This window comes from Dermacentor andersoni, chromosome 1 (assembly GCF_023375885.2).
Source record: "Dermacentor andersoni chromosome 1, qqDerAnde1_hic_scaffold, whole genome shotgun sequence".
In the NCBI taxonomy this organism is placed as follows: Eukaryota; Metazoa; Arthropoda; class Arachnida; order Ixodida; family Ixodidae; genus Dermacentor; species Dermacentor andersoni.
In genome coordinates this window covers 351,738,260-351,764,780 of record NC_092814.1, presented here as the reverse complement: position 1 = coordinate 351,764,780, position 26,521 = coordinate 351,738,260, and the positions used below count along the sequence as shown (strand labels likewise).

Below are 26,521 nucleotides of genomic sequence, written 5' to 3'. Positions count from 1 at the left end.
ACTAAGACCAGCGGCCGTAGCTTAGTGGTTTAGTGGCTATGGCGTTGCTCTGAGGCCGAATCTTATAACGGTTCGGAAGGAGAACCGTTCATTTGGCCTCGCCTGATTGGTCAAAATTTTGCTTGCGTCAGAGGCCGTCAGAGACAGCAGGGCGGCACCGCAAATTACGATCATGTCACGCATCTGTAAATCATTTTCAAAGCGAATTAAGCCATCATTGGCTAAGAGCGGAACCGGCGAAGGGGTAGTCCGCTTTGGGTTTCGTTGTTGCGGCTTGACTGTTGGCTTGCGACCCTTCGCGCGACCCCGAAGACACGCGGGCGTCGCGCGCGCATGCGTTGGTTGCTTCGGAGGCTATTCGTCGTCTGCTTGGCGTTGCCCTTTCGGTGTCGACCACGGCTGGAAGTGCGATACGCGTTCGAAGAAGTGACGGATAATGAGTTGCCCTGCCCTTGCCAGCTTTCTAAGTAGACCTTTTGCAGGCTACGCTATCAAATGGAGGAGACTCGGGTGCAAGCGTACGAGTGGCCATTCCACGCAGAGGAAGGAATTGCACGCTGCAGTTCATCGCCACCGGCCTGCAGCTCCCAGAGGTCGGTCGGAGGCGAAGCATTCGTCAGAATGGCCTAGACCTGTGCTGCCGACACTGTCCACGAAGTTGTTCTCGCAATTACTGTGTTGGCCGGTAGGAGGCCTGGGTCAGCTTTCCCGTGACCTCCTCTTCAAAGCCAATGCCAAGGAGATATTTGTATGGTGAGATCGAATTCCCAGTGCTATCGCCAGCGTGAAAAGCTCGCAGATCGCTATTCAGCAGTCAGAAGGGTTCAGCCTAGGCTGGTCCAGTGCTTCCTTCGTTCGGCTGGTAAAACTATATAGTCAGGACGGGAAGATATTGTGGAGATCTCTTATTTGGCTGCCCTTTTTGCTCTAGTTCGGGAGTGCCGCTCTTTCGTCCTCAATTTCACGTACAGTGCGCACCGTCAGCATCACGCTCTTCGATTTTACTTCGCGCAGGCAATGCAGGACCCGTATATCGTGATGTTCGATTTCAAGTTCTATTGCTTCTATCGCGCGACGCGCCTTGAGGCAGATCGCAGTGATAGCGGCAGCGCGGCGGCGAGCATGTCCGAGCCGATGACGAAGGACGAAAAAAGAAGGAAAATTGATATAGTCGGATAGTAAAATTGGCCCTAAGAATAAGTTCATCATACCTTGCTGGTGAAGCTGCGCACTGACACGGACACCATCTCTATGCGGACACAGTGAAGACACACAAGAAAAGACGACACTCGCTGCCTTTTTTTTTTTATTACACAATTTTTTTTCTTTAGTATACTTCCAAAAAGGCAACCTCACCATGGCTTAGATGTACAGATGGCTGACTGATACGACCCTCTCCCCTCTTGTGAATGTGAAAGGCTTCGATTATTTCCCTGGTTAGCTGACCCTTATGGTGCGATAAAACTGTAATATCATTGTAAAGCGGCCAGCACCCATGTTGTGAGCAGTGCCCCTTAATATGGGAAAGTGTTTCCCCCCAGTGACCTTTTGTGCTCCAAAAGTCTTGTGTTTACACAACGACCCGTTTGGCCGATGTATACTTTTCCACACGATATGGGCAAACAGTAGACAACGGATGATCTGCACTCGAGAATTTTTTCCTTATGCTTGACCGTGCACTTACGACTATTTGCTTTGAGTTTTGTTGAAAATCTACAATCCAGTCCGACACATATTTTTCCGAGTTTGTTAGGTGCTGAAAAAACTACTCGTAGACCCTATCTGCCACCTACGTTTTTTTAAGTTATGCGCAATTTTGTGTGCATATGGTATCGACACAATTTTTTTGCTGTCAATCTCTTTTCTTGTCGTCTTTTCGTCGTCTTTTCTTGTGTGTCTTCACTGTGTCCGTGTCAGTGCGCTGCTCCACCAGCAAGGTATGATGATTACTCACCAACTAGCCCAACTTTCCACATTACTGAAGAATAAGTTCACGGTTTTGTCGCGCTCCCTACTTAGGAAGTGCTGGCAGTGCGTTCCTGTTGCGTGCACCGTGCAAGCTCCTGGTAGCAGACGACATAGCGCTGCGCTCTGCCAACTCATTTACGCTTGCGATACCACCTGTCGGCTGAGAATGAAAAAGAATGACATTAATAAATTACTTCTGCATTGCGTAAACGCCCTACCACACGTTTATACTTTAGAATTTGCCGTATATTATTTAATTTATAGTTTATATCTAATTAGCAAGCAGAAACATTCTTCAGCTCCTCGATTAGCGCGTCCTATGGTGACGTACATTTCAGAGGTAGCACTCACTCGTCTGTTGGTCGCGTCCTCCCCTACTTCCACTTCCGGCTTGAGAGTGGTACATTTAGTGACGTAAGCGGCGACGTGAACGGTTCGTTTTCCAAACCGTTGTAAGGTTCGGCCCCTGCTGAACGAGAGTTGAATCCCAGCAGCGGCGGCCGCGATCCGATGGGGGCGGAATACAAGAAACGTTCGTGCACCGTGTATTGGCTGCACGTTCAAAGAACCCCAGGGGCGCTATAACGTAAAGCTATTCCAAGCTGTTCTACTGCAATTCTGCAATCAGCACTCCATGAATGGGCACAAAAATTTTTGGACCACCCCCACTTCGCCTGTCTCTCTCGCGAAGTCACGAAAACCGCGAAAACGCCCGATCTGATATGATGCGTGCGCACCAGCTGATTATGCATGATTAGACCAAACGAAAGAAAAATAATTACTTCTGGTTCGACGCCTTTTTTGCCATAATACTCTGCCATTAATCAAACGTTTTCGGGCTGAGCGCACGTCGCCTGTCTGTCACGCGACGTTACGAAACCGCAAAAACTCATACCGTCAAAGTCACGTGTACGCGCTAAAGACTCATTAATATGCCGAACAAAACAGATTTTTTTTTCTGAATAGCCGGAGGCTGTCCCGTAATAGAAGGTGGCTGCCCATCCATTGCTCTGACACTAGCTATAGGGCGAGCGGCGCGGAGCATGGATTTATTTGCGTATAATAAACATAACTATAGCTAATAAACTATATCCTTATGGAGCCCTTTCGGCAAGTTTACGACCTCGTTCTGCCAACTCTTCTTTGCTGAGGATCCGTTCTGGCGGCATTTTTAACGTTGCGTTGCACGCCGCCGCGATTTTCGACCAGACACCGCAAGCTAAGCAAGGGGAAGCGGGTCCATCACAGACACTGGCACCACCCTCTTCAGCCGGTTATCTACTTTCACTTTGCTGGTTCGGCCTCATCGAATCCCTCTCCGCTTAAGCCTGGTCCTCGCCTCTTGTCAGCCAATTCGATAAGGAAATCTGCTCAATGTACGCAGTGCTAATCGCTTTGAAAGAAAAAGAAGTTGCCTCCTATAAACGACGAGCGCGTTTGATTGGGCGTTTGAAACAACGCTGCGGGTCACCGCCCGATGCTTGCGTCGGTGTTAACGTGTATTTGACATTAGCGGATTGGAATAAAAACTGATTGGAATAGCTTTACGTTATACGGCCCCAGGGGCGCTATAAGGTAAAGCTATTCTAAACTTTTCTATTCCACTTCTGCAATCAGCGTTCCGCAATTGGTCAAAAATTTTTTTGGATCCCCCCCCCCCCCCCTTCACCTGTCTGTCATGCGACGTCACGAGAACTACGATAGCCCGCAATTTGACATGACGCGTACGCACTGATTACGCATGATTCTACCGAACAAAATAAAAACAATTATTTCTGGTTCGACGCCTTTTCGCCATTAACCCTCTGCTATTTACTTACTTATTTATTTATTTATTTACTTATTTATTTATTTACTTACTTATTTATTTATTTATTTATTTATTTATTTATTTATTCAAAAGAACCTTACAGACCCTATGACAGTGCATAAAGCAAGGGGGACATTTCAAACGGTAAATGCATAAGAAGTACAAATTTCCGAAAGGAACAGAGCTATAAAAAGATTGCCGTATTGTACAATATTCAAGGCACAGGGAATACAAAGGAATATCTGAAGACACACGAACACTTGTTATTATTAACAGAGCAAAAGGAATACTGTCTATGAAAATAATATACAACATTGCAAAACTGCGCTATAAGATACACTAGACTGGGCATTCGTGAACGGTATTAAATGGGTAAAGCGTGAGTAACTGACAGCGGAATGTGTCGGGGTTAAATATGAAAGCTATGTCATCAGGGAGGCCATTCCAGAGACAAATGGCACGAGGTAGTGCAGATGAATTAAATGCATTTGTTTTACCGTATATGCGCATGAAACTGAACTGATTATGTAATCTGCGTGAAAAAGAGGGAGGTATTTGTAGTTGTAACCGGGTTGGTTTATTAGTGTAAATATATTTCTGGGATAAGCACAGAAGAGCGATGTTGCGGCGGCTATCTAATGGTGGAAGTAGAAGGTCTAGTTTAATTTCTATAATGCTTAAGTCTATACCGTAGTTACGTGATATAAGCCGGGCATGCTCTATTTTGTATCCTTTCTGTCATATTGATTAGGTAATTGTGATGAGGGGACCAAATTGAGGAGGCAAATTCCAACTGTGGCAGAATGAATGTTTGGAAAGCGAGTTCTCGAACGTTTGTCGGAGCATTTCACAAGTTGCGTCGTAACTAGCCAAGAGAACGTGATGCTTTGGCGCATGTAGAAGTGATGTGTGGAACCCATGAAATATTCTCTGTAAGAAGAACACCAAGGTACTTGTATGATGAAGTGTGAGAAAGCATAGTGTTATTAAGGTGATACGAAAATTTAGAATTTACACATTTTCGGCTGAAACACATTACCTCGCACTTTGTAAAGTTGAGTGTCATGAGCCATTTGTTACACCAGTTAGCGATAAGGTTAAGATCTGCTTGAAGTGCCAAGTGATTGTCAGTCGTGTGAATAGGATGGTAGATTATGCAGTCATCGGCAAAAAGGCGAATGCAGGAAGTAATCTGGGTGGGTAAGTGGTTAATGTAGATTAAGAAGAGTAAGGGCCCAGAGGACGCTGCCTTGCGGCACACGAAAGCTAACAGATGAAGGTGGGGAAGAGAAATTGTTAACAACAGTAAACTGTTCTCGAAAAGAAGGAAAATGACGAATCCAGGATAATGTTGAAGAGTCAAGTCGTATAGGGCAGATAATTTAGAAATTAGGCGGCAGTGGGGCGCGCGGTCAAGAGCTTTAAAAAAGTCAAGAAAGATACAGTCAGTTTGAAGGTTGAAGTCCATGTTAAAGTGCAAGTCAGTCGTTAGTTCAAATAATTGCGTGTCACAGGAATATCCCTTCCTAAATTCATGCTGATTAGTAAAAAAGAAATTGTGAGCTTCTAGGTGGTTGTACATGTGTGAAGTGATATGTGCTCAAGCATTTTGCAAAATATGCAGGTTATAGATATGGGCCAATAGTTGGTCAGACGACTGAACATCTCCAGATTTGTGAATTGGTATTATTTTTCCTATTAACCAATCGGTGGGTAACATTCCAGAGGGATTGTTGAAAAATATGGCATAAGGTCTTGCTTGAGGCAGCGACGGTGTTCTTTATTATCTTGAAATTAATGCTGTCAATACCGGCTGAAGTGGATATTTTGAGATTACTAATGAGTAATTTAGCGCCTTCAACAGGGATAACAATTGGTTCCATGTATGCGGCGTCAAAAAAATTAAATTATGGGGTTTTACGTGCCAAAACCACTTTCTGATTATGAGGCACGCCGTAGTGGAGGACTCCGGAAATTTCGACCACCTGGGGTTCTTTAACGTGCACCTAAATCTAAGTACACGGGTGTTTTCGCATTTCGCCCCCATCGAAATGCGGCCGCCGTGGCCGGGATTCGATCCCGCGACCTCGTGCTCAGCAGCCCAACACTGCGGCGTCAAGCTCGGGAAAAGTTGGAACATTGGAAAATTCCTCCTGAGTGAAAACAGATGAAAAAAACGTCTTGAATACGGTGGGGCAATCGGTGCTAGAAATCGGTAGGTTTTCTGTTCCGTGTAAAGTCATGGTGTTAGTATCCCTCGTTGGAGATATGGTTTGCCAAAATTTGGTTCGAAGGTTTCAGGCTGCACCCACTTCACTTGTCTGTCACTCGACGTCGCAAAACCGCGAAAACTCATGGCGTCAAAGTGACGTGTACGCATTAAAGATGCATTAATATGCCGAAAAACACCCGGATTTTTTTCTGAATAGCTGGAGACTGCCCCGTTCCGAAAGGAATAGAAGATTGCTGCCGCCGATCGCTCAGACATTGCCTACTCACACCTGCCGGATCATCATCATCATCATCATCATCATCAGCCTAGTTACGCCCACTGCAGGGCAAAGGCCTCTCCCATACTTCTCCAACTACCCCGGTCATGCACTAATTGTGGCCATGTTGTCCCTGCAAACGTCTTAATGTCATCTGCCCACCTAACTTTCTGCCGCCCCCTGCTACGCTTCCCTTCTCTTGGAATCCAGTCCGTAGCTCTTAGTGACCATCGGTTATCTTCCCTCCTCATTACATGTCCGGCCCATGCCCATTTCTTTTTCTTGATTTCAACTAAGATGTCGTTTACCCGCGTTTGTTGCCTCACCCAATCTGCTCTTTTCTTATCCCTTAACGTTACACCCATCATTCTTCTTTCCATAGCTCGTTGCGTCGTTCTCAATTTCAGCAGAACCCTTTTCGTAAGCCTCCAGGTTTCTGCCCCATATGTGAGTACTGGTAACACACAGCTGTTGTACACTTTCCTTTTGAGGGATAGTGGCAACCTACTGTTCATGATTTGAGAATGCCTGCCAAACGCACCCCAACCCATTCTTATTCTTCTGGTTATTTCAGTCTCATGATCCGGATCCGTGGTCACTACCTGCCCTAAGTAGATGTATTCCCTTACCACTTCCAGTGTTTCGCTACCTATCGTAAACTGCTGTTCTCTTCCGAGACTGTTAAACAGTACTTTAGTTTTCTGCAGATTATTTTCAGACCCACCCTTCTGCTTTGCCTCTCCAGGTCAGTGAGCATGCATTGCAATTGGTCTCCTGAGTTACTAAGCAAGGCAATATCATCAGCGAATCGCAAGTTGCTAAGGTATTCTCTATCAACTTTTATCCCCAATTCTTCCCACTCCCGGCCTCTGAATACCTCCTGTAAACATGCTGTGAATAGCATTGGAGATATCGTATCTCCCTGTCTGACGCCTTTCTTTATAGGGATTTTGTTGCTTTCTTTGTGGAGGACTACGGTGGCTGTGGAGCCGCTATAGATATCTTCCAGTATTTTTACATATGGCTCATCTACACCCTGATTCCGTAATGCCTCCATGACTGCTGAGGTTTCGACTGAATCAAACGCTTTCTCGTAATCAATGAAAGCTATATATAAGGGTTGGTTATATTCTGCACATTTCTCTATCACTTGATTGATAGTGTGAATATGGTCTATTGTTGAGTAGCCTTTACGGAATCCTGCCTGGTCCTTTGGTTGACAGAAGTCTAAGGTGTTCCTGATTCTATTTGCGATTACCTTAGTAAATACTTTGTAGGCAACGGACAGTAAGCTGATCGGTCTATAATTTTTCAAGTCTTTGGCGTCCCCTTTCTTATGGATTAGGATTATGTTAGCGTTCTTCCAAGATTCCGGTACGCTCGAGGTTATGAGGCATTGCGTATACAGGGTGGCCAGTTTCTCTAGAACAATCTGACCACCATCCTTCAACTAATCTGCTGTTACCTGATCCTCCCCAGCTGCCTTCCCCCTTTGCATAGCTCCTAAGGCTTTCTTTACTTCTTCTGGCGTTACCTGTGGGATTTCGAATTCCTCTAGGCTATTCTCTCTTCCACTATCGTCGTGGGTGCCACTGGTACTGTATAAATCTCTATAGAACTCCTCAGCCACTTGAACTATCTCGTCCATATTAGTAACGATATTGCCGGCTTTGTCTCTTAACGCACACATCTGATTCTTGCCTATTCCTAGTTTCTTCTTCACAGTTTTTAGGCTTCCTCCGTTCCTGAGAGCCTGTTCAATTCTATCCATATTATAGTTCCTGATGTCCGCTGTCTTACGCTTGTTGATTAACTTAGAAAGTTCTGCCAGTTCTATTCTAGCTGTAGGATTAGAGGCTTTCATACAGTGGTGTTTCTTGATCAGATCTTTCGTCTCCTGCGATAGCTTACTGGTTTCCTGTCTAACGGCGTTACCACCGACTTCTATTGCGCACTCCTTAATGATGCCCATGAGATTGTCGTTCATTGCTTCAACACTAAGGTCCTCTTCCTGAGTTAAAGCCGAATACCTGTTCTGTAGTTTGATCCGGAATTCCTCTAGTTTCCTTCTTACCGCTAACTCATTGATTGGCTTCTTGTGTACCAGTTTCTTTCGTTCCCTCCTCAAGTCTAGGCTAATTCGAGTTCTTACCATCCTGTGGTCACCGCAGCGTACCTTGCCGAGCACGTCTACATCTTGAATGATGCCAGGGTTCGCGCAGAGTATGAAGTCGATTTCATTTCTAGTCTCACCATTCGGGCTCCTCCACGTCCACTTTCGGCTAACCCGCTTGCGGAAAAAGGTATTCATTATACGCATATTATTCTGTTCTGCAAACTCTACTAATAATTCTCCTCTGCTATTCCTAGAGCCTATGCCATATTCCCCCACTGACTTGTCTCCAGCCTGCTTCTTGCCTACCCTGGCATTGAAGTCGCCCATCAGTATAGTGTATTTTGTTTTGACTTTACCCATCGCCGATTCTACGTCTTCATAAAAGCTTTCGACTTCCTGGTCATCATGACTAGATGTAGGAGCGTAGACCTGTACAACCTTCATTTTGTACCTCTTATTAAGTTTCACAACAAGACATGCCACCCTTTCGTTAATGTTATAGAATTCCTGTATGTTACCAGCTATATTCTTATGAATCAGGAATCCGACTCCTAGTTCTCGTCTCTCCGCTAAGCCCCGGTAACACAGTACATGCCCGCTTTTTAGCACTGTATATGCTTCTTTTGTCCTCCTAACCTCACTGAGCCCTATTATATCCCATTTACTACCCTCTAATTCCTCCAATAACACTGCTAGACTCGCCTCACTAGATAGCGTTCTAACGTTAAACGTTGCCAGGTTCAGATTCCAATGGCGGCCTGTCCGGAGCCAGGTATTCTTAGCACCCTCTGCAGCGTCACAGATCTGACCGCCGCCGTGGTCAGTTGCTTCGCGGCTGCTGGGGACTGAGGGCCGGGGTTCGATTGTTGTATTCATATAGGAGGTTGTGGCCAAGTACTGCACCAGGGTGGCCAATCCTGCTCTGGTGAGAGAGTGCGTTACCGGTTCTGGTCACCGGGATCAGGCCGCACTCCAGGCCTGTTTGTGCAATTTTCTCAACACACGGTTTTTTTTTTGTATTTTCCGGTGGAGAATAGCGCGGCACCGGGATTTGAATCACGGTCCTCTTGCACTGGAGACGGATACTCTACCGTCCCCGTAGGAGTTAAATTAAAAATTAATTTATGGGGTTTTACGTGACAAAACCACTTTCTGATTATGCACGCCGTAGTGGAGGACTCCGAAAATTTCGACCACCTGGGGTTCTTTAACGTGCACCTAATTCTAAGTACACGGGTGTTTTCGCATTTCGCCCCCATCGAAATGCGGCCGTCGTGGTCGGGGTCCGATCCCGCGACCTCGTGCTCAGCAGTCTAACACCATAACCACTGAGCAACCACGGCGGGTTCCGCAGGAGTTGTACGCCTCATTTAACCTCCAGTGGTGACCTACTTGGTCAGTCAAGGTGGACCAATCTGAGCTCGGTTATACCGTATGGATGGCACTCGGCTAGAGAACCTGGCATTTATGACCTGCACATGTGAGTGTGAGGCCATACATATTTGAAGATATATATCTTTCTTTTTTTTTTTTAGGAGGGTTCCCGTACAGTGATAAAATAAACGCAAAGACATTAAAAGAAAGAAAAAGAAAGAAAAAGGGGCGGAAAAAAAAAGGCACATAACAGGTGATTTGAACTCGTGACCCTTCGATGTTGCCCGGAAAGATAGCTCAGTCGGTTGGTTCGTCAGGTTTTTGCTGATTCCGAGTAGTTGGAAGGCATACTTTCTAGGAAAAATGGCCGCTCAAGGAGAAGAGCGAACTCGAGCGGCTTTAGAGGCTAGGAAAACTGCCTTAAAATATTTAGACTTGAGGGAAAGCTTCGTTAACAAACTATAACACGGCAATCAGCACTCGAATACGACGAGAGAAATTACAGTTAAGAGAGCCAGTTTAAGGGCGGAGAAGAAGAAAGAAGAGAAAAGCAAAAACTGCAGCGCCGTGGTTTTAAAGCGCACCCGTGGTAGAGAAACGGAATGCGATATAAGCGTGCGTAGCCATGATACGCACACGACAAACTGCCTTAAAATATTTAGACTTGAGGGAAAGCTTCGTTAGCAGACGATAGCACGGCAATCAGCACTCGAATATAATTATAACCCTAATACTAATTGTAAATATTCATCTCATCTATGGGATCTAATGCGCGCGCTGTTGCTTTGTCTCTGCGTGTAGTAGTTGAGAGAGCCAGTTTAAGGGCGGAGTAGTTGGAAGGCATACTTTCTAGGAAAAATGGCCGCTCAAGGAGAAGAGCGAACTCGAGCGGCTTTAGAGGCTAGGAAAACTGCCTTAAAATATTTAGACTGCCGGATAGCATGGGTTTATTCACGTATAATAAAACCTTCTGGGTGGTCGTGTAACGTTTTCGAGCACTCTCAGCACGTTTACGACCTACCTGTGCCAACTCTTCCTTGCTGAGGATCCGTTTTAGCGGTATTTCTTAGCCTACCGTTGTACGCCGCCGCGATTTTCGACTAGCCACCGCAAGATAATTAAGGGAAAGTGGACCAGTCACACACACCGGCACCTCCCTCTAAATCCGGTTATCTATTTTCAGTGCGCCGGCTCGGCCCCATCGAAACCCTCTCCACTTGAGCGTGCGCCTCGCCTCTTGTTAGTCAGTTGTATAAGAAAAACCTTTCAATGCACGCCGTGTTATTCGTTTTGAAAGCAAACAAAAGTGACCTCCTATAAACAAGGAGAGCGTTCGATTGGGCTGTTCAGGCAACGCTGCGGGTCACCGCCCGATGCTTGCGTCGGCGGTTACGTAAATTTGACGTCAGGAGATTGGAATAAAAACATATTGGAATAGTTTTATGTTATAAAGCCCCAGATGTGCAAAATTCATCCTGATCCCCCCACTACGAGATGCCTCATAATCGGGGCGTAGTTTTAATTCGCACGTATAACACCAGAATTTAACACCTCGCAGCTAAAAATAGGATACGAAAGAGAAAGATTCGCGAACATGGCTCCTATACTGCTGATCTCATGGCGCGTGGCTGTTTCAGAAGAATTTTATTTCCTTGCCTCAATTCCATTTCATTGACTGTGTGATGAGTTATTCGCAATAAAAAAAAGTAATAATGGCGTTTTAGAACCCACTCAGAGGCCCCTGCAAGATGGGTTAATTTTTCATGTTCGAATTTCTGACCCCATCTTCTTCAATAACGGATAACGAAACGGAAAGGCGACGAAGATTACAGCAAGACTCGCGGCTATTCCAATAATTCCGTTGGTTATTTGTTTGCGTTTCTCATTTTCAAATAAGCATTTTCTTGAGCTAGCTCCTGCCGCCCGATTCTTTGCCTATCCTCTTTAGCGGGTGTGAGCCAGGACAAAGGTCACCATCATCATCATTCTCATCACGAGGCTCGCTGGTTGCACTTACGCGTGCGCTTTCCGGCCCACGTTTGCTGCACGTTCTGCTCGCGGCGAAATCGTTCGACGCCTTCCATCAGAAACTGGCTGCCCTAACCAGTGCTCCCGAATCTACTTCGCCTATTCCGCCAGAGCCTGGCCGGCTTCGGGATATGTCAACCGTCGCTGCTCCAAAGCGCGACAGGAGGAGGAAGCGTAACCCCAGGTTGTCGTCTGGCTCAACGAGCAACGCTTCCAGTAGCTCGCGATCCAACATGACGGCAACCCTCGCGGAAAACTTTGCCGTTCTCACGATGGAGGAGAAACCTGATGTTCCAGAAAACTCAGCAGAAGCAGCTGCTTCACAGCTCTGCTCAAGTGATGACGCGCTGGCTTCTCCGGAGACGACTGACAAGTGCAAGGCCCAATCATCGAATAGCATCAGGCTTGTCGACACGAAAGAATGTGAGGCAAGTGGGTCCATAGTAGTCGAGCATGCCATCAACATCATTGCTGAGGAGGCAGTCTTCGTCAATGAAGACACAGAGCGGAAGGCCCCCACAGAGTCAGATGTGGCGAATATCGTGAGGCAGCTGCAAGAAGTGTTGCAGAAAAGGGGCCCGTCCCAAGAAAACGATCTTATGGGAGCGCTGAGCATTTCGCAGGCTCAGCTAATAAAAGAAGTATACGGCACTCTGATGGCTTTTATTGACCAGCACCCAGGATTTAGAGTGGTGTGCGAAGAGCCGTACTCCTATATCTATTGCAAGGACCCCGAGCACGAAGATGCTTGCCATAGCACATCCCTTCTTCCGGATGCCGCTACCATCCCGTCTCCTTGTTGCAACGACGGCGGACGCCAGCATGCGGATGCTTATGAAGACGGACCTCAGTGCGCGCGTGACAGCTCGTCGAGCAGCAGCACTTACGAGTCCGCCGTAGATGGAGCAGACTTACAGCAAGAAGCGCGCAGTATGAAGGACGGCTGGAGCCAGGTATCGTCACCACCTTGTTGTCTGTCACAAGCCCTGCAGACGGGGCAGGAAACGCGCGATGCCGAGGCCCAGACCCAGGTATGGGATCCTGCCTTGTTCATCGAGTTGAAGTCGACGCTGCAGAAGCGCGACGCAATGGTCGCGGAACTCAAGGGAAGGCTGGAAACTCTTCGGAAGAGCCAAGCCAGCGAGGTACAAGAGCTCCGAGAAAAGATTGACAAGCTACGTCAGATGCCTCGACCAGAACCAACGCGGAGTGCGGCAGTAGTGAAGAACCGCACCGCCATAAAAGAGAAGCCGACATGCACGAATGAGGAAGGCGCCCAAGTCAGCCCACAACCATCGCAGCCACGGCCACAGCGATGTCAGCAGTATCCACTACCTGTTCCCAGCCCAGAGGAGAAACCAGCGCCCCGGCCACTAACTCCTTCTGACAAAAAGCTCGAGAGGAACGCAACGCCGCCGCCGGTGCCAGACTTCCCTGAAATGCCCGGCAGTAACGAGGAGGCTGCAGCGCAATGCCCGGACGTCGAGTCCATGGTGTACAACAAGGAAGAATCACCACCGAAGAGCAAGATGGAACGACAAATTTCAAAAATAGTGCGGATGGTGAAGAAGAAGCGGCCTGACTGCACTGATGAGGAGATCCGCAAGCTGGTGGACCACATGCGCCGGAAACAAGGCGGTTTCTCCCGGATGACGTTTAACGCCATCGTCGCACTCTTGCTGGGGCACCTCAATGATGTTCCTCAAGAGGAGCATTGAAGCCATGCGGATGCACCGCCCTTTGGAAAAAAACAAAAAAAACTATGCATGCTAAAGCCATCTGGGTGCACTTGAAGCTGGCTGCATTTCTTTTTTTCTTTTTTGCTTCTGCTTTATTTTTTATGTTCAATTTCTTAATGTCACTCTTCAAAGATAGTGTTGTTCATTTTCGCTATTCATTTTTCTTTTTGCTGGTGCATTCCTGTAATAAACGTTTTCGTCCCGATGGTATGGTAGCCAGCCTTTTTCATCAGAGATGGTGCCTCTCGTGAAGCGCCAAACATCTGTCGGCTCGAGATCCCGCGAAAAACAAACGCTCTTGCACCGAGCGCACGGCTGCAAGCCCACCATTGCGTTTGCGGCATCGCTGGATTCTTTTTTGAATCATGACAGCTGCACGCATCTGTTCGCGGACGTTAAGCTAAGCATTGCAGGGCATCTCGGTCGGGAATGAAGATTCCCCTTTATTTTTGCCTTTCTCTAAGTCGTGCAGGATGCCTTCAGTCAAGAATAATGACTAAAGGAGCGCGAACTGGACACACAAAAAAGGCACAATAACCAGACACGCACGTAACGAATTCTATGCAATTATTGTTATCAATTACATTTATGGAAGTCTTGTAGTTATTCCGATAATTTTTTGTGATGCCTGTATAATCGTACCGTTTTTCAGTAATAAATTGCATGTAGCCAGTTATTTCATTGAGATACGCGACGCTGCGTTGAGCGTTTGAATTTCACGATAACTGCAGTATACAGCGCCTGCGACAGTGTCACGCAGCAGCCACGGGGTTGCGCATGCGCAGACAGGCAATTTGTTCCCTTAACGCTCTACCAGGCGTCGGCCGACGAATTCACCCAGTGCTCCTGTGGTTCCATAGCGAGGACCAATTTGGACCTGGGTGCCGGGAAATAACGTGCGGATGATTTCTTTCAGCTCTTCATGGGGTCTACCGCGAATTCCTCCTCCTAGCCCAGGAAACATGAAGCGCTGCGCTTCATAGACGCGAGCACCGCGGCATAGAATGACCATTAATTTTGTGCAAAAGGTGTTGGAACGTTTGAAAACCGCCCTCCAGCGCGCACATCGAGCAAGTTTTCAGTGTCACTGCCTCGTGTTTTCATTATAAAACGTGCGAACATTACCGATTACGGTAATGTTCACTACATTGCATTACCGATTACATTACCGATTACATTACCGAACATTACCTAGATGACAGCGATCATCGTTTTATGATGGGCTGGAAATGCTTATTCTAAAACCCAGACCAAGATCAGTCCTTGGTAAAATGACGTCACTCCCGTCTTTCGTCAGAATCTTAGGACTTTTCATACAGGAAAATGGGTATAACGATGGGGCAATCAAAAATCTAGAGGGATTTGCCACGCAAGCGCTTGGCATATTTAGAAGGGTCGCGCTGAAAGGACGAGGCCTGAAGGAAAGAAGCTTGCTTAAACTAACCCAAGCATACGTTATAAGCCACGTGTGCTACGCCACGCTTTTCTTAAACATTAGATCAGAGGGTAGAGAAGGAAACTCGACTCGCTCATTCGACGGTGCATCAAGAGGGCCTTAGGCTTACCAATCACCACCTCCACAGAGAAGCTCCTCTCTGTGGGAGTGCACAACACCTGGGACGAAATAGCGGAGGCTGTCAGAATTAAGCCGAATGACCACGGGCAGAGCTATCCTCGAAATGATAGGCCTGCAAACAGATAGGGGACTACGAGGCAAATCAAACATCCCGCGGGACTGCCGAGAAAATCTATTCATTCCCCCCCTCCCTCGTAACATGCATCCCATATCCAACACGGAGAAGAGGGAAAAGAGAGCAGAAGCACTAATCAAACGCTTCGATTCGATGGACAGAAAGTCGGTTGTGTACGTGGACGCGGCAAGTGGCAAGTCGGGTGCGGCGGTCGCCTCGGTGGTCGGCGGCCGAGGTGCCCCCGTATCGGCCGCCACCATTAGAAGCCCCAACTCGGAAACGGCTGAAGAAGTTGCGATAGCGCTCGCTTGCGTGGGAACGGAAGCAAATTTCATAATTAGAGATAGCAAAACGGCCATCTGGAATTTTGGAAAGGGTAGGATCTCGCCGGAAGTGCCAAGGGTTCTTGCCAGTAGACGGCTAAACAGAAAAATTAGCCTAATTTGGACCCCCGCACACACGTTCGTTTCTGGCAACGAGGCGGTCCACGAGTTAGCCCGAGCTCTCTACTTCCGGGTGGCTGTGGAGCCGCCCGACTGCCGGAACATGGGCGAGCGTCTGCAAAATTATACGGAGATTGTCGAAAATTTTCGGCTGCGCAGGAGACTGGTTTTACCACCGGATAAAAGTCTAAACAATAGAGTGGCAGTCGCATGGCGGCGCCTGCAAGCTGGGAACTTCGTAAACCCGGTCTGGGCGTACCATGTTATACATGATAGAGAAAACGATAAGTGCAAACACTGTGGGGCGAGAGGGACTCTCGACCACATAATCTGGGAATACGCAAGCTCCCCAGGGGCTAAAGCAAACATAAATTGTATAGAGGCCCGGGAAGCCCTGCTGCGGAGCGAGGACCCTACTCCACAGCAACACGCCATCCGCCTGGCGGAAGAAGCCGCGAAGAGTCAAGACCTGTTTGCTTGCTTCTAATCGCGGAGGTCCCGGCCTCCGTCCCCAAGGCCTGTGTGCCGGGGACAGGAAGCAGGGGGCCTCCTTATCCGGCGGTACAATAAAGTTGCTATCATCATCATCAGCTGCTTCATGTGATGTTCATTCCAAATTTTCCTCCCCTCACCTAAGAAAGCCTTCATAGGCGTTTGTGAATACGTCGCAAGAATTTTCTTCCATATGGCGATCGTCTTACGGTGCTCCGTGCCTACGGCGCACGACAGATAACGCCAGGCTAGCGTCACGCCGGCAAGCGAATGGAAACGATACATAAGCACCAATCAACGGTGACTTTTTTTTTCACTGCTGTTGACGTTTATTTAGAAAGCATCTGAGACTAGCTATAGCTGTGCGAACATGGCGGCCGCCTTCCGACAAAGGCGAAGCGCACAAAAGTCCATACACTGAAATTTCGGAGCACAGTCGCAGTTCATACGTTGATGACGTCGAGGGCTGGAGCGAGATGCCTCGAACTACGGTGGTTCATCATAGTCCAAGTGGCAGCTTATGCAGGCCAAAGCTAATCAGTCAGCGTCGCGAAAACAAGAGCACTTCCATGAAATTACCAGCTTCATCAGAACACATGTTCAAGTGCACCAGAACACTGCACACCACTGCACGCAATGCACACGACCCCTTCTAAATTCAAGATAATTTCGGATAAAATAGGCCGAATTCGTCGATATTGTTCCACCGATGCATTTTGTTAACCCGTAGCCGTCAATGCAAATATAGTACGAGGCCAAGGTGTGGGTGAGAGTATCGTTAAGTGGTACTAGACGCCGTTCTGTAATAACTCGAATGCGGCATCGCAGTACGAAGTGAAACTCGGGCCAAAAGTAACACAGCCCAAAAATCGCGGAAGGATTTGGGTTGTTATTAAGCATGCGAAGCCGAAGCTATCACTGAAGCAGAGTAGAAGTGCTGACGACTTGCCGATGCATGTGCTGTGGCTGAACGTAAACATGGCACTTTCGCACAAATTAAGCAATCCTTGAGTTGCCTGCCGAACGCTAAAAGCACCACGGCCTTGGTGTGAAGTTCGTTCAGTATTTCAGCATCAGTGATACGATATGCACATACACCACCAAATACGCACAAATGTCGCAGCTTCATCCAAACGCACGGAACCAAGCGATGGAACTGCACTACCCGTGCAGAACACGCTGAGACAGCGTAATTCCAGCGACACAAATGCTTCCATCTTGCTCAAACGGTGCGTTTCGATGACTGTGATCAGCATCGTGCGCGCTTCACATTGGGAAAGTACACCTGAAAGTGTTTGCACCGCCGTAATTCCGGGCCAACATCGCCATCGTCAATTTTTCCACCCCGCCATGTTGGCTGAACTACTGCGCAGCAGGCACGAAGCGAGGCCTCGACCAGCCTGGACGTCGAGGCCTCGCTCCAGGCCTCGACGTCATCAACGTATGAACTGCGACTGGGCTACGAAATTTCATTGTATGTACTTTTGTGCACTTCATCTTTGTCGGAATGCGGCCGCCATGCTAGCGTAGCTATACCTAGTCTCAGATGCTTTCTAAATAAACGTCAAGAGCAGCACAAAAAAAATTCACCGTTGATTGGTGCTGATGTATTGTTTCCATTGGCTTGCCGGCGTGACGCCAGATAATCGTTCACCATTTTCCATGCACTGTTTCCGCGCCATATTTTCCCCCTTCTTCTCCTTAAAAAGAAATGAGTACCCATTGCTTTTCTAGGTGCGAAACGAAACGCGTTTTAGTGAAGCACTTCTAGGGTTTTTTACCTCGATTAGCTGGTGCATGTCAGCCATTATGGCACTCGTATTTTTTTTTCCTGCTAGTTAAACGAAATTCCTGATGATAGGTGACAGAGCAAGACGTGTCTCTGGCTATTTCGACCTTGAGGCAGTAGATGAGAAAATAGAAATCGCTTCTTTCGTCACCGCTTGTTTATCTAAATGAAACTAGTGATCGATGCCTAGAGTTACCAGGCGCGATTACAATATTATACTGGCCAACTTCACTGTTCCTCAGTAAAGGCAGTGCATGTGGTCTTGAATATGGCGTGCACAAAGCGTCTAAATTTGGCTTCGTGTTATCTTTGCGACCAGAAGCGACTGGAATGCACGTAGTCGTTTTTTTTTTTTTTTTTAAGATGTAGAAACATGGAAAGTTGTTTACCTGCTGTCGATACCAAAGCCTTTTCAGACGCGGCGTGTAGTTAAGTGTCCTCGTTGTGTACTATTTATTGGCAGTTTTCCCTTTCGTTTCCTTTTGCTGCGCTAGCATCAAAACAAACACGTTTAGTCACTTTTTAATATTGTCACTACCATTGCTTTGGCGGTACGGTGAATGGGCGAGCATGGTCGCGCTTGTCGGGCTTGTAGAAGAGGCCAGGAAATGGAAGTTGCCAAAGTGAGGCATGCGGTGATTTGTCGTGAGAGCGTAACCTCAACTACAGACGCATGATGTGAAATCACGATATCGGGTAACCGCGCTTCGTTCATTCTCTGTCGTTCAGTACGAGCTTTGCTTCCTCCTCGCTCTCATACGATGTCGTAAGTTAACTGCGATGCCACTTCAGTGGCACTCTTATCTTAGCGCAAGACTTTTTTCACTAAGAAAATGCGTAAGAACGGCGCAGCTTAGGGAATTCTGCCCCAGATAACCATAATTTTTTGCTCAATACACGCATCAGACAGAGAGGAAAGAACATCTCGTAAGAATCTTTTAAAATATTGTAGTTAATTAAAGTTTGCACCTGATCACTCGTAACTCTTACATGGCATGCTAGTTCAAAAATTACTGGCAGATGATCACTGCTTGTCGCACACTCAACAGCCGACCAAGAAGATACGGAGAGACTCGGGCCACAGAATGTAAGATCTATCCCGCATAAACGTAAGAGATCCGGAGTTTACAGACGTTAGCCCATTGTCCAACGACCAGTTCGATAATCGAGTGCCGCACAAATCTGTTCTTAGTCCCCATGATATATGGAGAGAATTGAAGTCATTTCGCAGTAGAATGTCCCGTTCACAAGAATTACGAACCCTATCCAGTGTTAGTGTGTCCTGCACGCCAAAAGGAAAATATGCATTTAGAATGGTAGAGGAGCAACATCCACGGAGATTCAGCTCTATCGCTAGGATTTCACATTCAGGAGTTGAAAGTTGAAAGTTTTGCCTTATGGCAAGCTTGAGACGAAATAAATGTAATTAATCCGCCACCTATAGTGGGGCGGTCTAGACAAAATGATCTGTAAAATTTTATTTGAGAATTTTTTGCAGTAATTTGACCACGTTTCTTTTAAAATAATTAAATTGAGGTTTAGCTGAGTAGTTAGACAAGATAAATCTACTGAAGCAGAATTTAAAGAGTGGCAGTTACACTGAAGTACTTTCAGCCACCTTATCGTTTAGAAAGTTGCACAGCCGAAACTCCTGTACAATGCTTTCTTTTGGTATAGCATTGGGTTGACTATTATTAGCTTTTGAATGAGGACCGGAGGATGAATCTTCATTGATTAATTACATTGTTCTTCTATACGCTCGAGCGTTTTGTTCCACATCTGTAATTTCCGATTCTGTGTTAACCACATTACCAGTAGCAAACTCCAGCGAAGGGGAAGTCGAAAGTGCGATACCGTTACTTTAAGGATGGGTACCTAAGTTTCTATCACTAGTTTGTTGCTTAGGATCCACTGTTTCAGTTGTTGCAGGACTCGGCCGGTTAGCTTGCATCAAATGAGATAAGCAAGTAGAGATGGGCTGTTATATACATTCCCCAGGGCTCATTGAGAGCCGTTCCATGGCTTTTGTAACTTCCTTTCCCACAGCGGGCATTATATTTGCAACAAGCAATATAACCGAGGTAAGAGTTTGTCTACCTCTAACACGCGCATAGCCAAGCGCCCTTTCTTTCAAAATGTTTATCGCGTCCTTTCTAGAGCACCGTCGTCTGTCAACCATTTCAATCACTTGTAATTCCTGGGCCCTAACAGAAAAGTCAGAATAATCGGCTGGATGACTTCCACCACAGAGGCAGCATCGCTCATCTTGGGCACTACAATCATTTTGAGCATGCTTTTCGCCACGTGTACAACAATGCTGACTTGTCTTGCACTCTGCACTGCTATGGCCATATCGCCAGCAATTACGACGTTGTAGCGGGTGCGATGCCAGAGGTTCAACTCTGAATACAAGGGGCACACCTTTAGTTCTGATGGACAGGATGTTCCTGCGAATGTTCCAATCACCGGTTCTATTGGGACCCTCTTATTGTCTACCACTCGATTGCATAAACAGCAATTACTCCAGTCCCAGACAATCTCTCTAGTACTTCTGATGCAGATAGATCAGCATCGACACCTCTGACTATTCCCTTAGTGCAAGTGAGGTGAGCAGGGATGAAGGCACTCACCGGCAATGACGCAAATGATGAACACGTAAGTAAATTCGCGACACAGGTCTGGTCTGGTGATCTACACACGATAACTCCGCGGCAGAACTGTCTCAATTCCGTGATGGTCTGGTTTGAATAAGTAGCAGCACGTAGATATTTCTGGATATATCCTTGGTGTTGGTCAGCCGTATCGAGCCTCCATTGAAATGAACCAGAGCCACCGGGATGCTGCTCACACCACCGCGGATGAACGAACCCAGAGGTAATTGATCTATCGGAATAGAGGCCGCCCAAGGGGATAAACCGTTCCCGGGGGAGTTTTTGGACATCAGCCTAGGATGAAGCAGTCGTAACAATAATTAAGAGCTCAATATTTGCTGCTGGTGATTGGTCAAATGTGTACGGGCTTTTTTGGTGAAAGCGAATGCTTATGCTACTGCACATCACTTCGTTCTTGTACTACCGCTTGTTTGCTACTTTGTTCCTTTCCTATTTTTGTAACAGATTCCAATCCTTTGCCTGGTTGTTCTTCGCCTTTTTATTTTTTTCAGTATTATTTTCTAGTGTTTGCACATTGCGCATGATTGATACAGTGTTGATTCTCTTTGCTTGGCAAACTGGTTGCAATTTTTCCTCGGTGGTGTTGCTTCATTTCGTGTGTGCAGCATTTATGTTTTCGAAATGATAATTTTAACCTGTGTGTGATATTTGCTTTAAGTGCTCTGTCTAGAAGCTTATTTTTTCGCGATTAATTTTTCTTTTTGTTGCTTTTTCTTGTAGGCACAATGCGCTTGACTGTACACTATTAAACTTTCTTACGATATTCATGTTCCTTGTATGAAAAACTGCTTAGGCCGCATTCATGGCTTTATACCTACCCTAACGGATGTGGATTGTTTTCTTTTTTTTCATTTTTCTATATTTTTTGTGTGTACGTGCGTGTGCACAGCGCACATGTTTACATAATGTCGATTCTTTTTTCTTTAAAACATGATTATACATTTTGTAATGCCCTTCTGCTATGATCTCAGCTGAGTGTGGCAGTATTGAAAATAAACAAATAAAATAAATAACAAATAAGATTAGAAAAGCCTGATGCCCCCCCCCCCCCCCAAAAAAAAAAAAAAAAAAAAAAAACCTGGCCAAGTGACGTTCGCACCGAGCCAACATGCCGGCTTTCAATTTGCCGCCATCCCTTTTTTCCCCTTCGTCGTCTTTGTGCTGCCTCTGTCTTTCTTTCGTGTGCCGATTCAGTCCTGCTTTGAGGTACGCGTGCGTAACGTCATTCTAATGTAAGTTGCTGGCCTCTCCCTGGCTCTTTATGTTTTTTTTTATATTGAATCATGGTAAGTATAATAATAAACGCCGACCAGCACGCTACCAGCAATAATTTTGGAAGTAGAGAGGAGAAGAAGAAGAAACTGATGCCACGTCAAAGAGCGAAGAAGCGAACCACTTCGCACGGTTAGGGCCAAGCGTCAGTTCGATTTCAATGAGCCATCGGGCTAGGTAAGTCGTGCATGATCCTTTCCTTTGACTGGACCAGCGGCTAATTCGCACGCGGTTACCGTTTTGAATTTTCTGCTTGCTTTTCGAGTTCTCAGGTGTACCGCTATCACCGTCATGTTTCGTCTAGAACTCCCGCATTCATGTTATAGATACATGTTATAGGGCGAGTCAAACATTTCATTAGACATATGTATAACTACATGACAACGTTGTATTACGGATATGATACCGCTGGAGAGGTAATAATTCAGACTAAAGATTTAAAATACCAATGTAAAAATGTTTTTCTCGAACTGCTCACCGCTTCAAAAACAGCATAATTCGCGACGCTTTGAAAATTTCGGCATATATTTCTGGTACGTGGACACTGCATTTTCGTGGATTCAAGTGTATCTCAACGGTTGTTTTCGACATTTCGATGCCTCGCAATTTTCAAGAATGAACATTTCCCTTCAAAGATCCTCACCATCAATATTCGCAGGTTGTTAAATCAGGGAAACAGCTTGCCATTTTGTCGGCCCCTTGCTCCCCACCCATCTTATCACAATTCACTATTCAAGATTTCCCTCGCAACAATACAATAATCATGGGGTCGAGAATCACGCTAGAGTAAATAGTGCATGCCCTCAGCTCTGGTACCCCCACGAGCTCATTAAGGATTTAACAATATCGTTTACCATTGACAGTCTTACAGCCTCACGAGCACCACTTGCACGCACTCCCGCTTGCTCCGATGGTGGCTTGCTGCTGTATGTTCAGCGTTATTTTGGGTAGTGACGTCAAGTGAGGCACGTGACACTTGCCTGAAGTGCAAATATGAAGCTCATGTTATACTATCTAACAATTTCGGGCACAGTGCATAGTAAGATGTTGACTTTGTGCGTGCAGCCATATTTCATACTTATGCGCGTGTGTGTGCGTGTGTGTGGGTGTATGTGCATGTGTGTTCGTGTGTGTGTGTGTGTATGCGTGTGTGCATTTGCCTGCGTGTTCGCGTCTGTGTGTGCGTGCGCATGTGTGTATCTGTGTGCATGCGTGTGTGGCCGCGCGTGTGTATGCGTGTGTGTACGCACGTGTGTGTGTGTCTGTGCGTGTGTATGCGTGTGCGTGTGTGCGCGTGCGTATGTGCATCTGTGTGTGCGTGTGCGCATGTGTGTGTGTGTGTGCGTGTGTGTATGTATGTATGTGCATGTGCGTGCGCGTGTGCGCGCGTTTCTGCGCGCGTGTGTATCTGCGTGCGTGTGCATATACATGCGTGTGTGCACGCGTGTGTATGTATGTGCGTACGTGTGTGTATGCGTATGTGTGCATGTGCGTGCATGTGTACGCGTGTGGGTGCGCTTATGTGCGTGTGTGCGCGCGTGTTTTCGGGCGCGTGTGTGTGCGTGTGTGTTTATGCTTGTGTGCGCATGTGTGCGCGCGCGTGTGCGTGCGCGTGTCTGCCTGTGTGCATGCGTGTGTGTGCATGTGCGTGCCTGTGAGCGCGCGTATGTGCGTGTATGCGTGTGTGTTTATGTGCTTATGTATGCGTGTGTGCATGTGCGTGCGTGTGTCTGCGCGTGTGTGCATGTGCATGTGTTTGTGTATGCGTATGTGTGTGTTTGTATGCGTGCATGTGCATGTGCGTGTGTGTGTTTGTATGTATGCGTGTGTGTGTGTGCGTGCATGTGCGTGCATGCGTGTGTGCCACGCTTTAAATCCTTTGAACTGAACAAAACGCAGGTGAATGGGTGCTTGCGCGCTGTGATTACAGTGTTCTCAAACCGAGGCCAATACGAAGGAACATTGCTTTCAACCTAAAATAGGGGCATGGATACCCCAATGACACACGACCCCTGATCTTGATTTATTGCATGTAAAGATAGTTATAAGGGTTATAAGGGTTATCTTAGATTATATAACTATCTTTTCTAAAGTCGATATTGGAGTGGTGTGCATGCATGCACCCCTACCCCGATATAAGGCGCGACAGGTATTGTATTATTCGGTCCGTGCTCACTGAAGGTATTCGCCTTGTCCCAGGGTAGGCCTGGGCTCTTGGGTGAGGCTGCCCGAATATGTAAGCACCGATACATTTTCAGCCTCTTACCTGTATAGCATAAAATATCAAGGATATTTTAGTTCATAGCTCTCCAGTATCCAAAAAACGGGCCTCAAATCAGAATTTGCCCTCAGGAACCGCGAACATGTGACAATGCCGCTGCTCGACCGAAGGAGACATATAGTCATTAACGGCTCTCAGCGATTTCAATATCAAGTTTCACTGCGAAGATACCTCTACTCCAGTGCCTTCTACCGAGAGCTGCTTGCCTACTTATGAAATTTTACCTGAACGATAGCCACAGAGTGTTTTTATAAGGCGGCGCCAACACGTGAGTTCTAAAGCCAAGATAGAATTTAGAATAGGGAAAATTTCAGTCATTTCTTTACGTGGGCTCAATAGGCGGCGAAATTTTTCGCGTAGTTCTCTTTTGATATACTTACATTTATTTAGTACGCTTGAATTACGGTAGCAATGAAGAGATACCGAAGCACCTCTTAAAATGTCTTTGGCATGCGAACAAGCATGTTGTCAGATCGCTTATCGCGACCCATTCTGGTGTTTTCCAAGTATTGCCTGTGCACTGGCTATTAGTATAACTACACTGTTAACAGTAATGTCATATAATTCAGGCGTATTTCATGCACGTAGGCCTGTCCTGACAATGTCACTGGCGTCACTACTTCGCACCATAACAACTCTGACCTTTCTAGTTAGCGAAAGAAACACGTTATCAGCCTGTTCTAATAGTTGGTTTATTTCTTTTTTTCATTCGCACGAAGCTCGTCCAAGCCAGGAGACGTCCTCGATCTTGAGATCGGAAGTGATGACGATGACTTTCTCGGTGAAGTTAAGTCTCCCACGTGTTCAGCGAAACCCGCAGCTCAGCGTCCACAGCCGCCATCGCTAAGCGCAGCGGGTGCGGCGCGCCCGCTTGGCGCATCGTCACAGCCGGACCCCACGGCTCAGCTTCAGGGGGACGGAAGCAGCGGCACTGCTTCGCCCTCTCCCGAGCACCGGGCGAGGAAAACTGGCGCAGATCGTCCCGGGCATCCGGACCTGCGGGATAAGTTGAATCTCATCAGGTGCCACCGACGACGCAAGTCCAAGCGCCGGCGATCGCGCTCCGGCGGCGATCTCCGCACGCAGCTGAGCGACAACCGCGAGCGCGCCGATCACGACGCCGACGAAGAGCCGAGAGCGCCAACGGTGGGGGCCCCGTCGGGAGGGAGGCGAGCGGTGTTCAGGGGCGGCAGCAGGGCAGGAAACGGGGGTCGCAGGAATGCGCGTCAAGGATTTGCCCGTCGAAGAAAGGCCTACGTAGACCTGGACCGCCCTGCGGAAGAAGACGTGGACGACATCCTAGCTGCGGGACCTCACCATGCGTTCACCGCTGCTCATTACCGGCAAGTTGTGTTCCGCCAGAACCCCGGGAGCAGTGCACCGGCTTCCTGCGAGCATGAAGGGCCGTGAAAGACACATCCCGAGTGCCGGAACCCAGTGGTGGAAACAGCAGCGTCTGGGCGGCGGCGGCACGGACATCGGTGCCGTGAAAATTGGCAAGGTCAATTGAAAGACGGAAGAAGGGTCGGAGAAATCGTGAGCCTTTCCGGCGCCACTTCTGCTCGCCGCTCCGAAAGGATCAGCGGTGCCCGAGACGTGTCAAGCGCTGCTCAATGTTCAACACGAGTTCCAGGCGTTGGTGTCTATTGCTGTCTCATTATTCTCTTCAGTAGACACCTTTAATAACGACGCCGCACACGAGAACTCCAACACGTACCAATACTACCGACGCAAATATTTAATCCTCGCTGTGTTGGCCATGACATAGTCAATATTTCTGATCGCATGTCTAAATGTTTAGGTAACGCACTCTGAACATCAATTAACACATGACGCTACCGATATGAAAAAAAAAAAAAAACGCCATTGAGAGCATTCCTTAGAGCAGCACCTATCACCTATATTTTTAAAATGTGCAGCGTATACAAATTTGGCGCATTCACGTTATTACTAGTACTTATAACTAAACGTTTAGACCACCAACAAACACGTTCAGTACGTATGTTGTTGACGTGTCGACGTACCGCAGCTTGATCGTACCTTCCTCGCGATTATAGTCGTCGTCTGTCCCGTTGAGCAAGGTATTTGCTGCCAAGGCGCGCGTTGGTTGCGTATTTATGGCTGAACAGTTGTATCGCCAGAAGCGTTAAACAGAATCAACGTGTTCAGCCAGCGGTTTACTACAATAATTATTAAAGGCAAATCGGACGCTACGATCGTTCAGCCACCATGGGGTGATGGTTAGTGCATGGATTTTTCTGATCTTCGTGCTTGTGGCTTTAGACGTTCTTGTGGCTTCGTTTATTATCATTTATTTGCCTTCACTGGCCAAAATTTCAAAGCAATGGATACTTTTT

General features: G+C 47.1%; 1 protein-coding gene across 2 annotated transcripts in view; it reads left to right on the top strand.

The window, feature by feature from the left end:
- LOC126516889 (uncharacterized) overlaps positions 1-25,810 on the top strand; it is a 63,449-nt gene extending 37,639 nt beyond the window's left edge. The window contains exons 1-2 of one of the 2 annotated variants that reach the window (XM_050166977.3): positions 20,064-22,060; positions 24,884-25,810. In XM_050166977.3, coding sequence (XP_050022934.2) covers positions 22,044-22,060; positions 24,884-25,574 — 708 coding nt within the window. In that variant the 5' untranslated portion in view covers positions 20,064-22,043 and the 3' untranslated portion in view covers positions 25,575-25,810. Of the gene's footprint in view, positions 1-20,063; positions 22,061-24,883 lie in introns of those variants that run through there. The other variant, XR_008609407.2, reaches the window with a different exon arrangement.
- Positions 25,811-26,521: the final 711 nt, after the last annotated feature.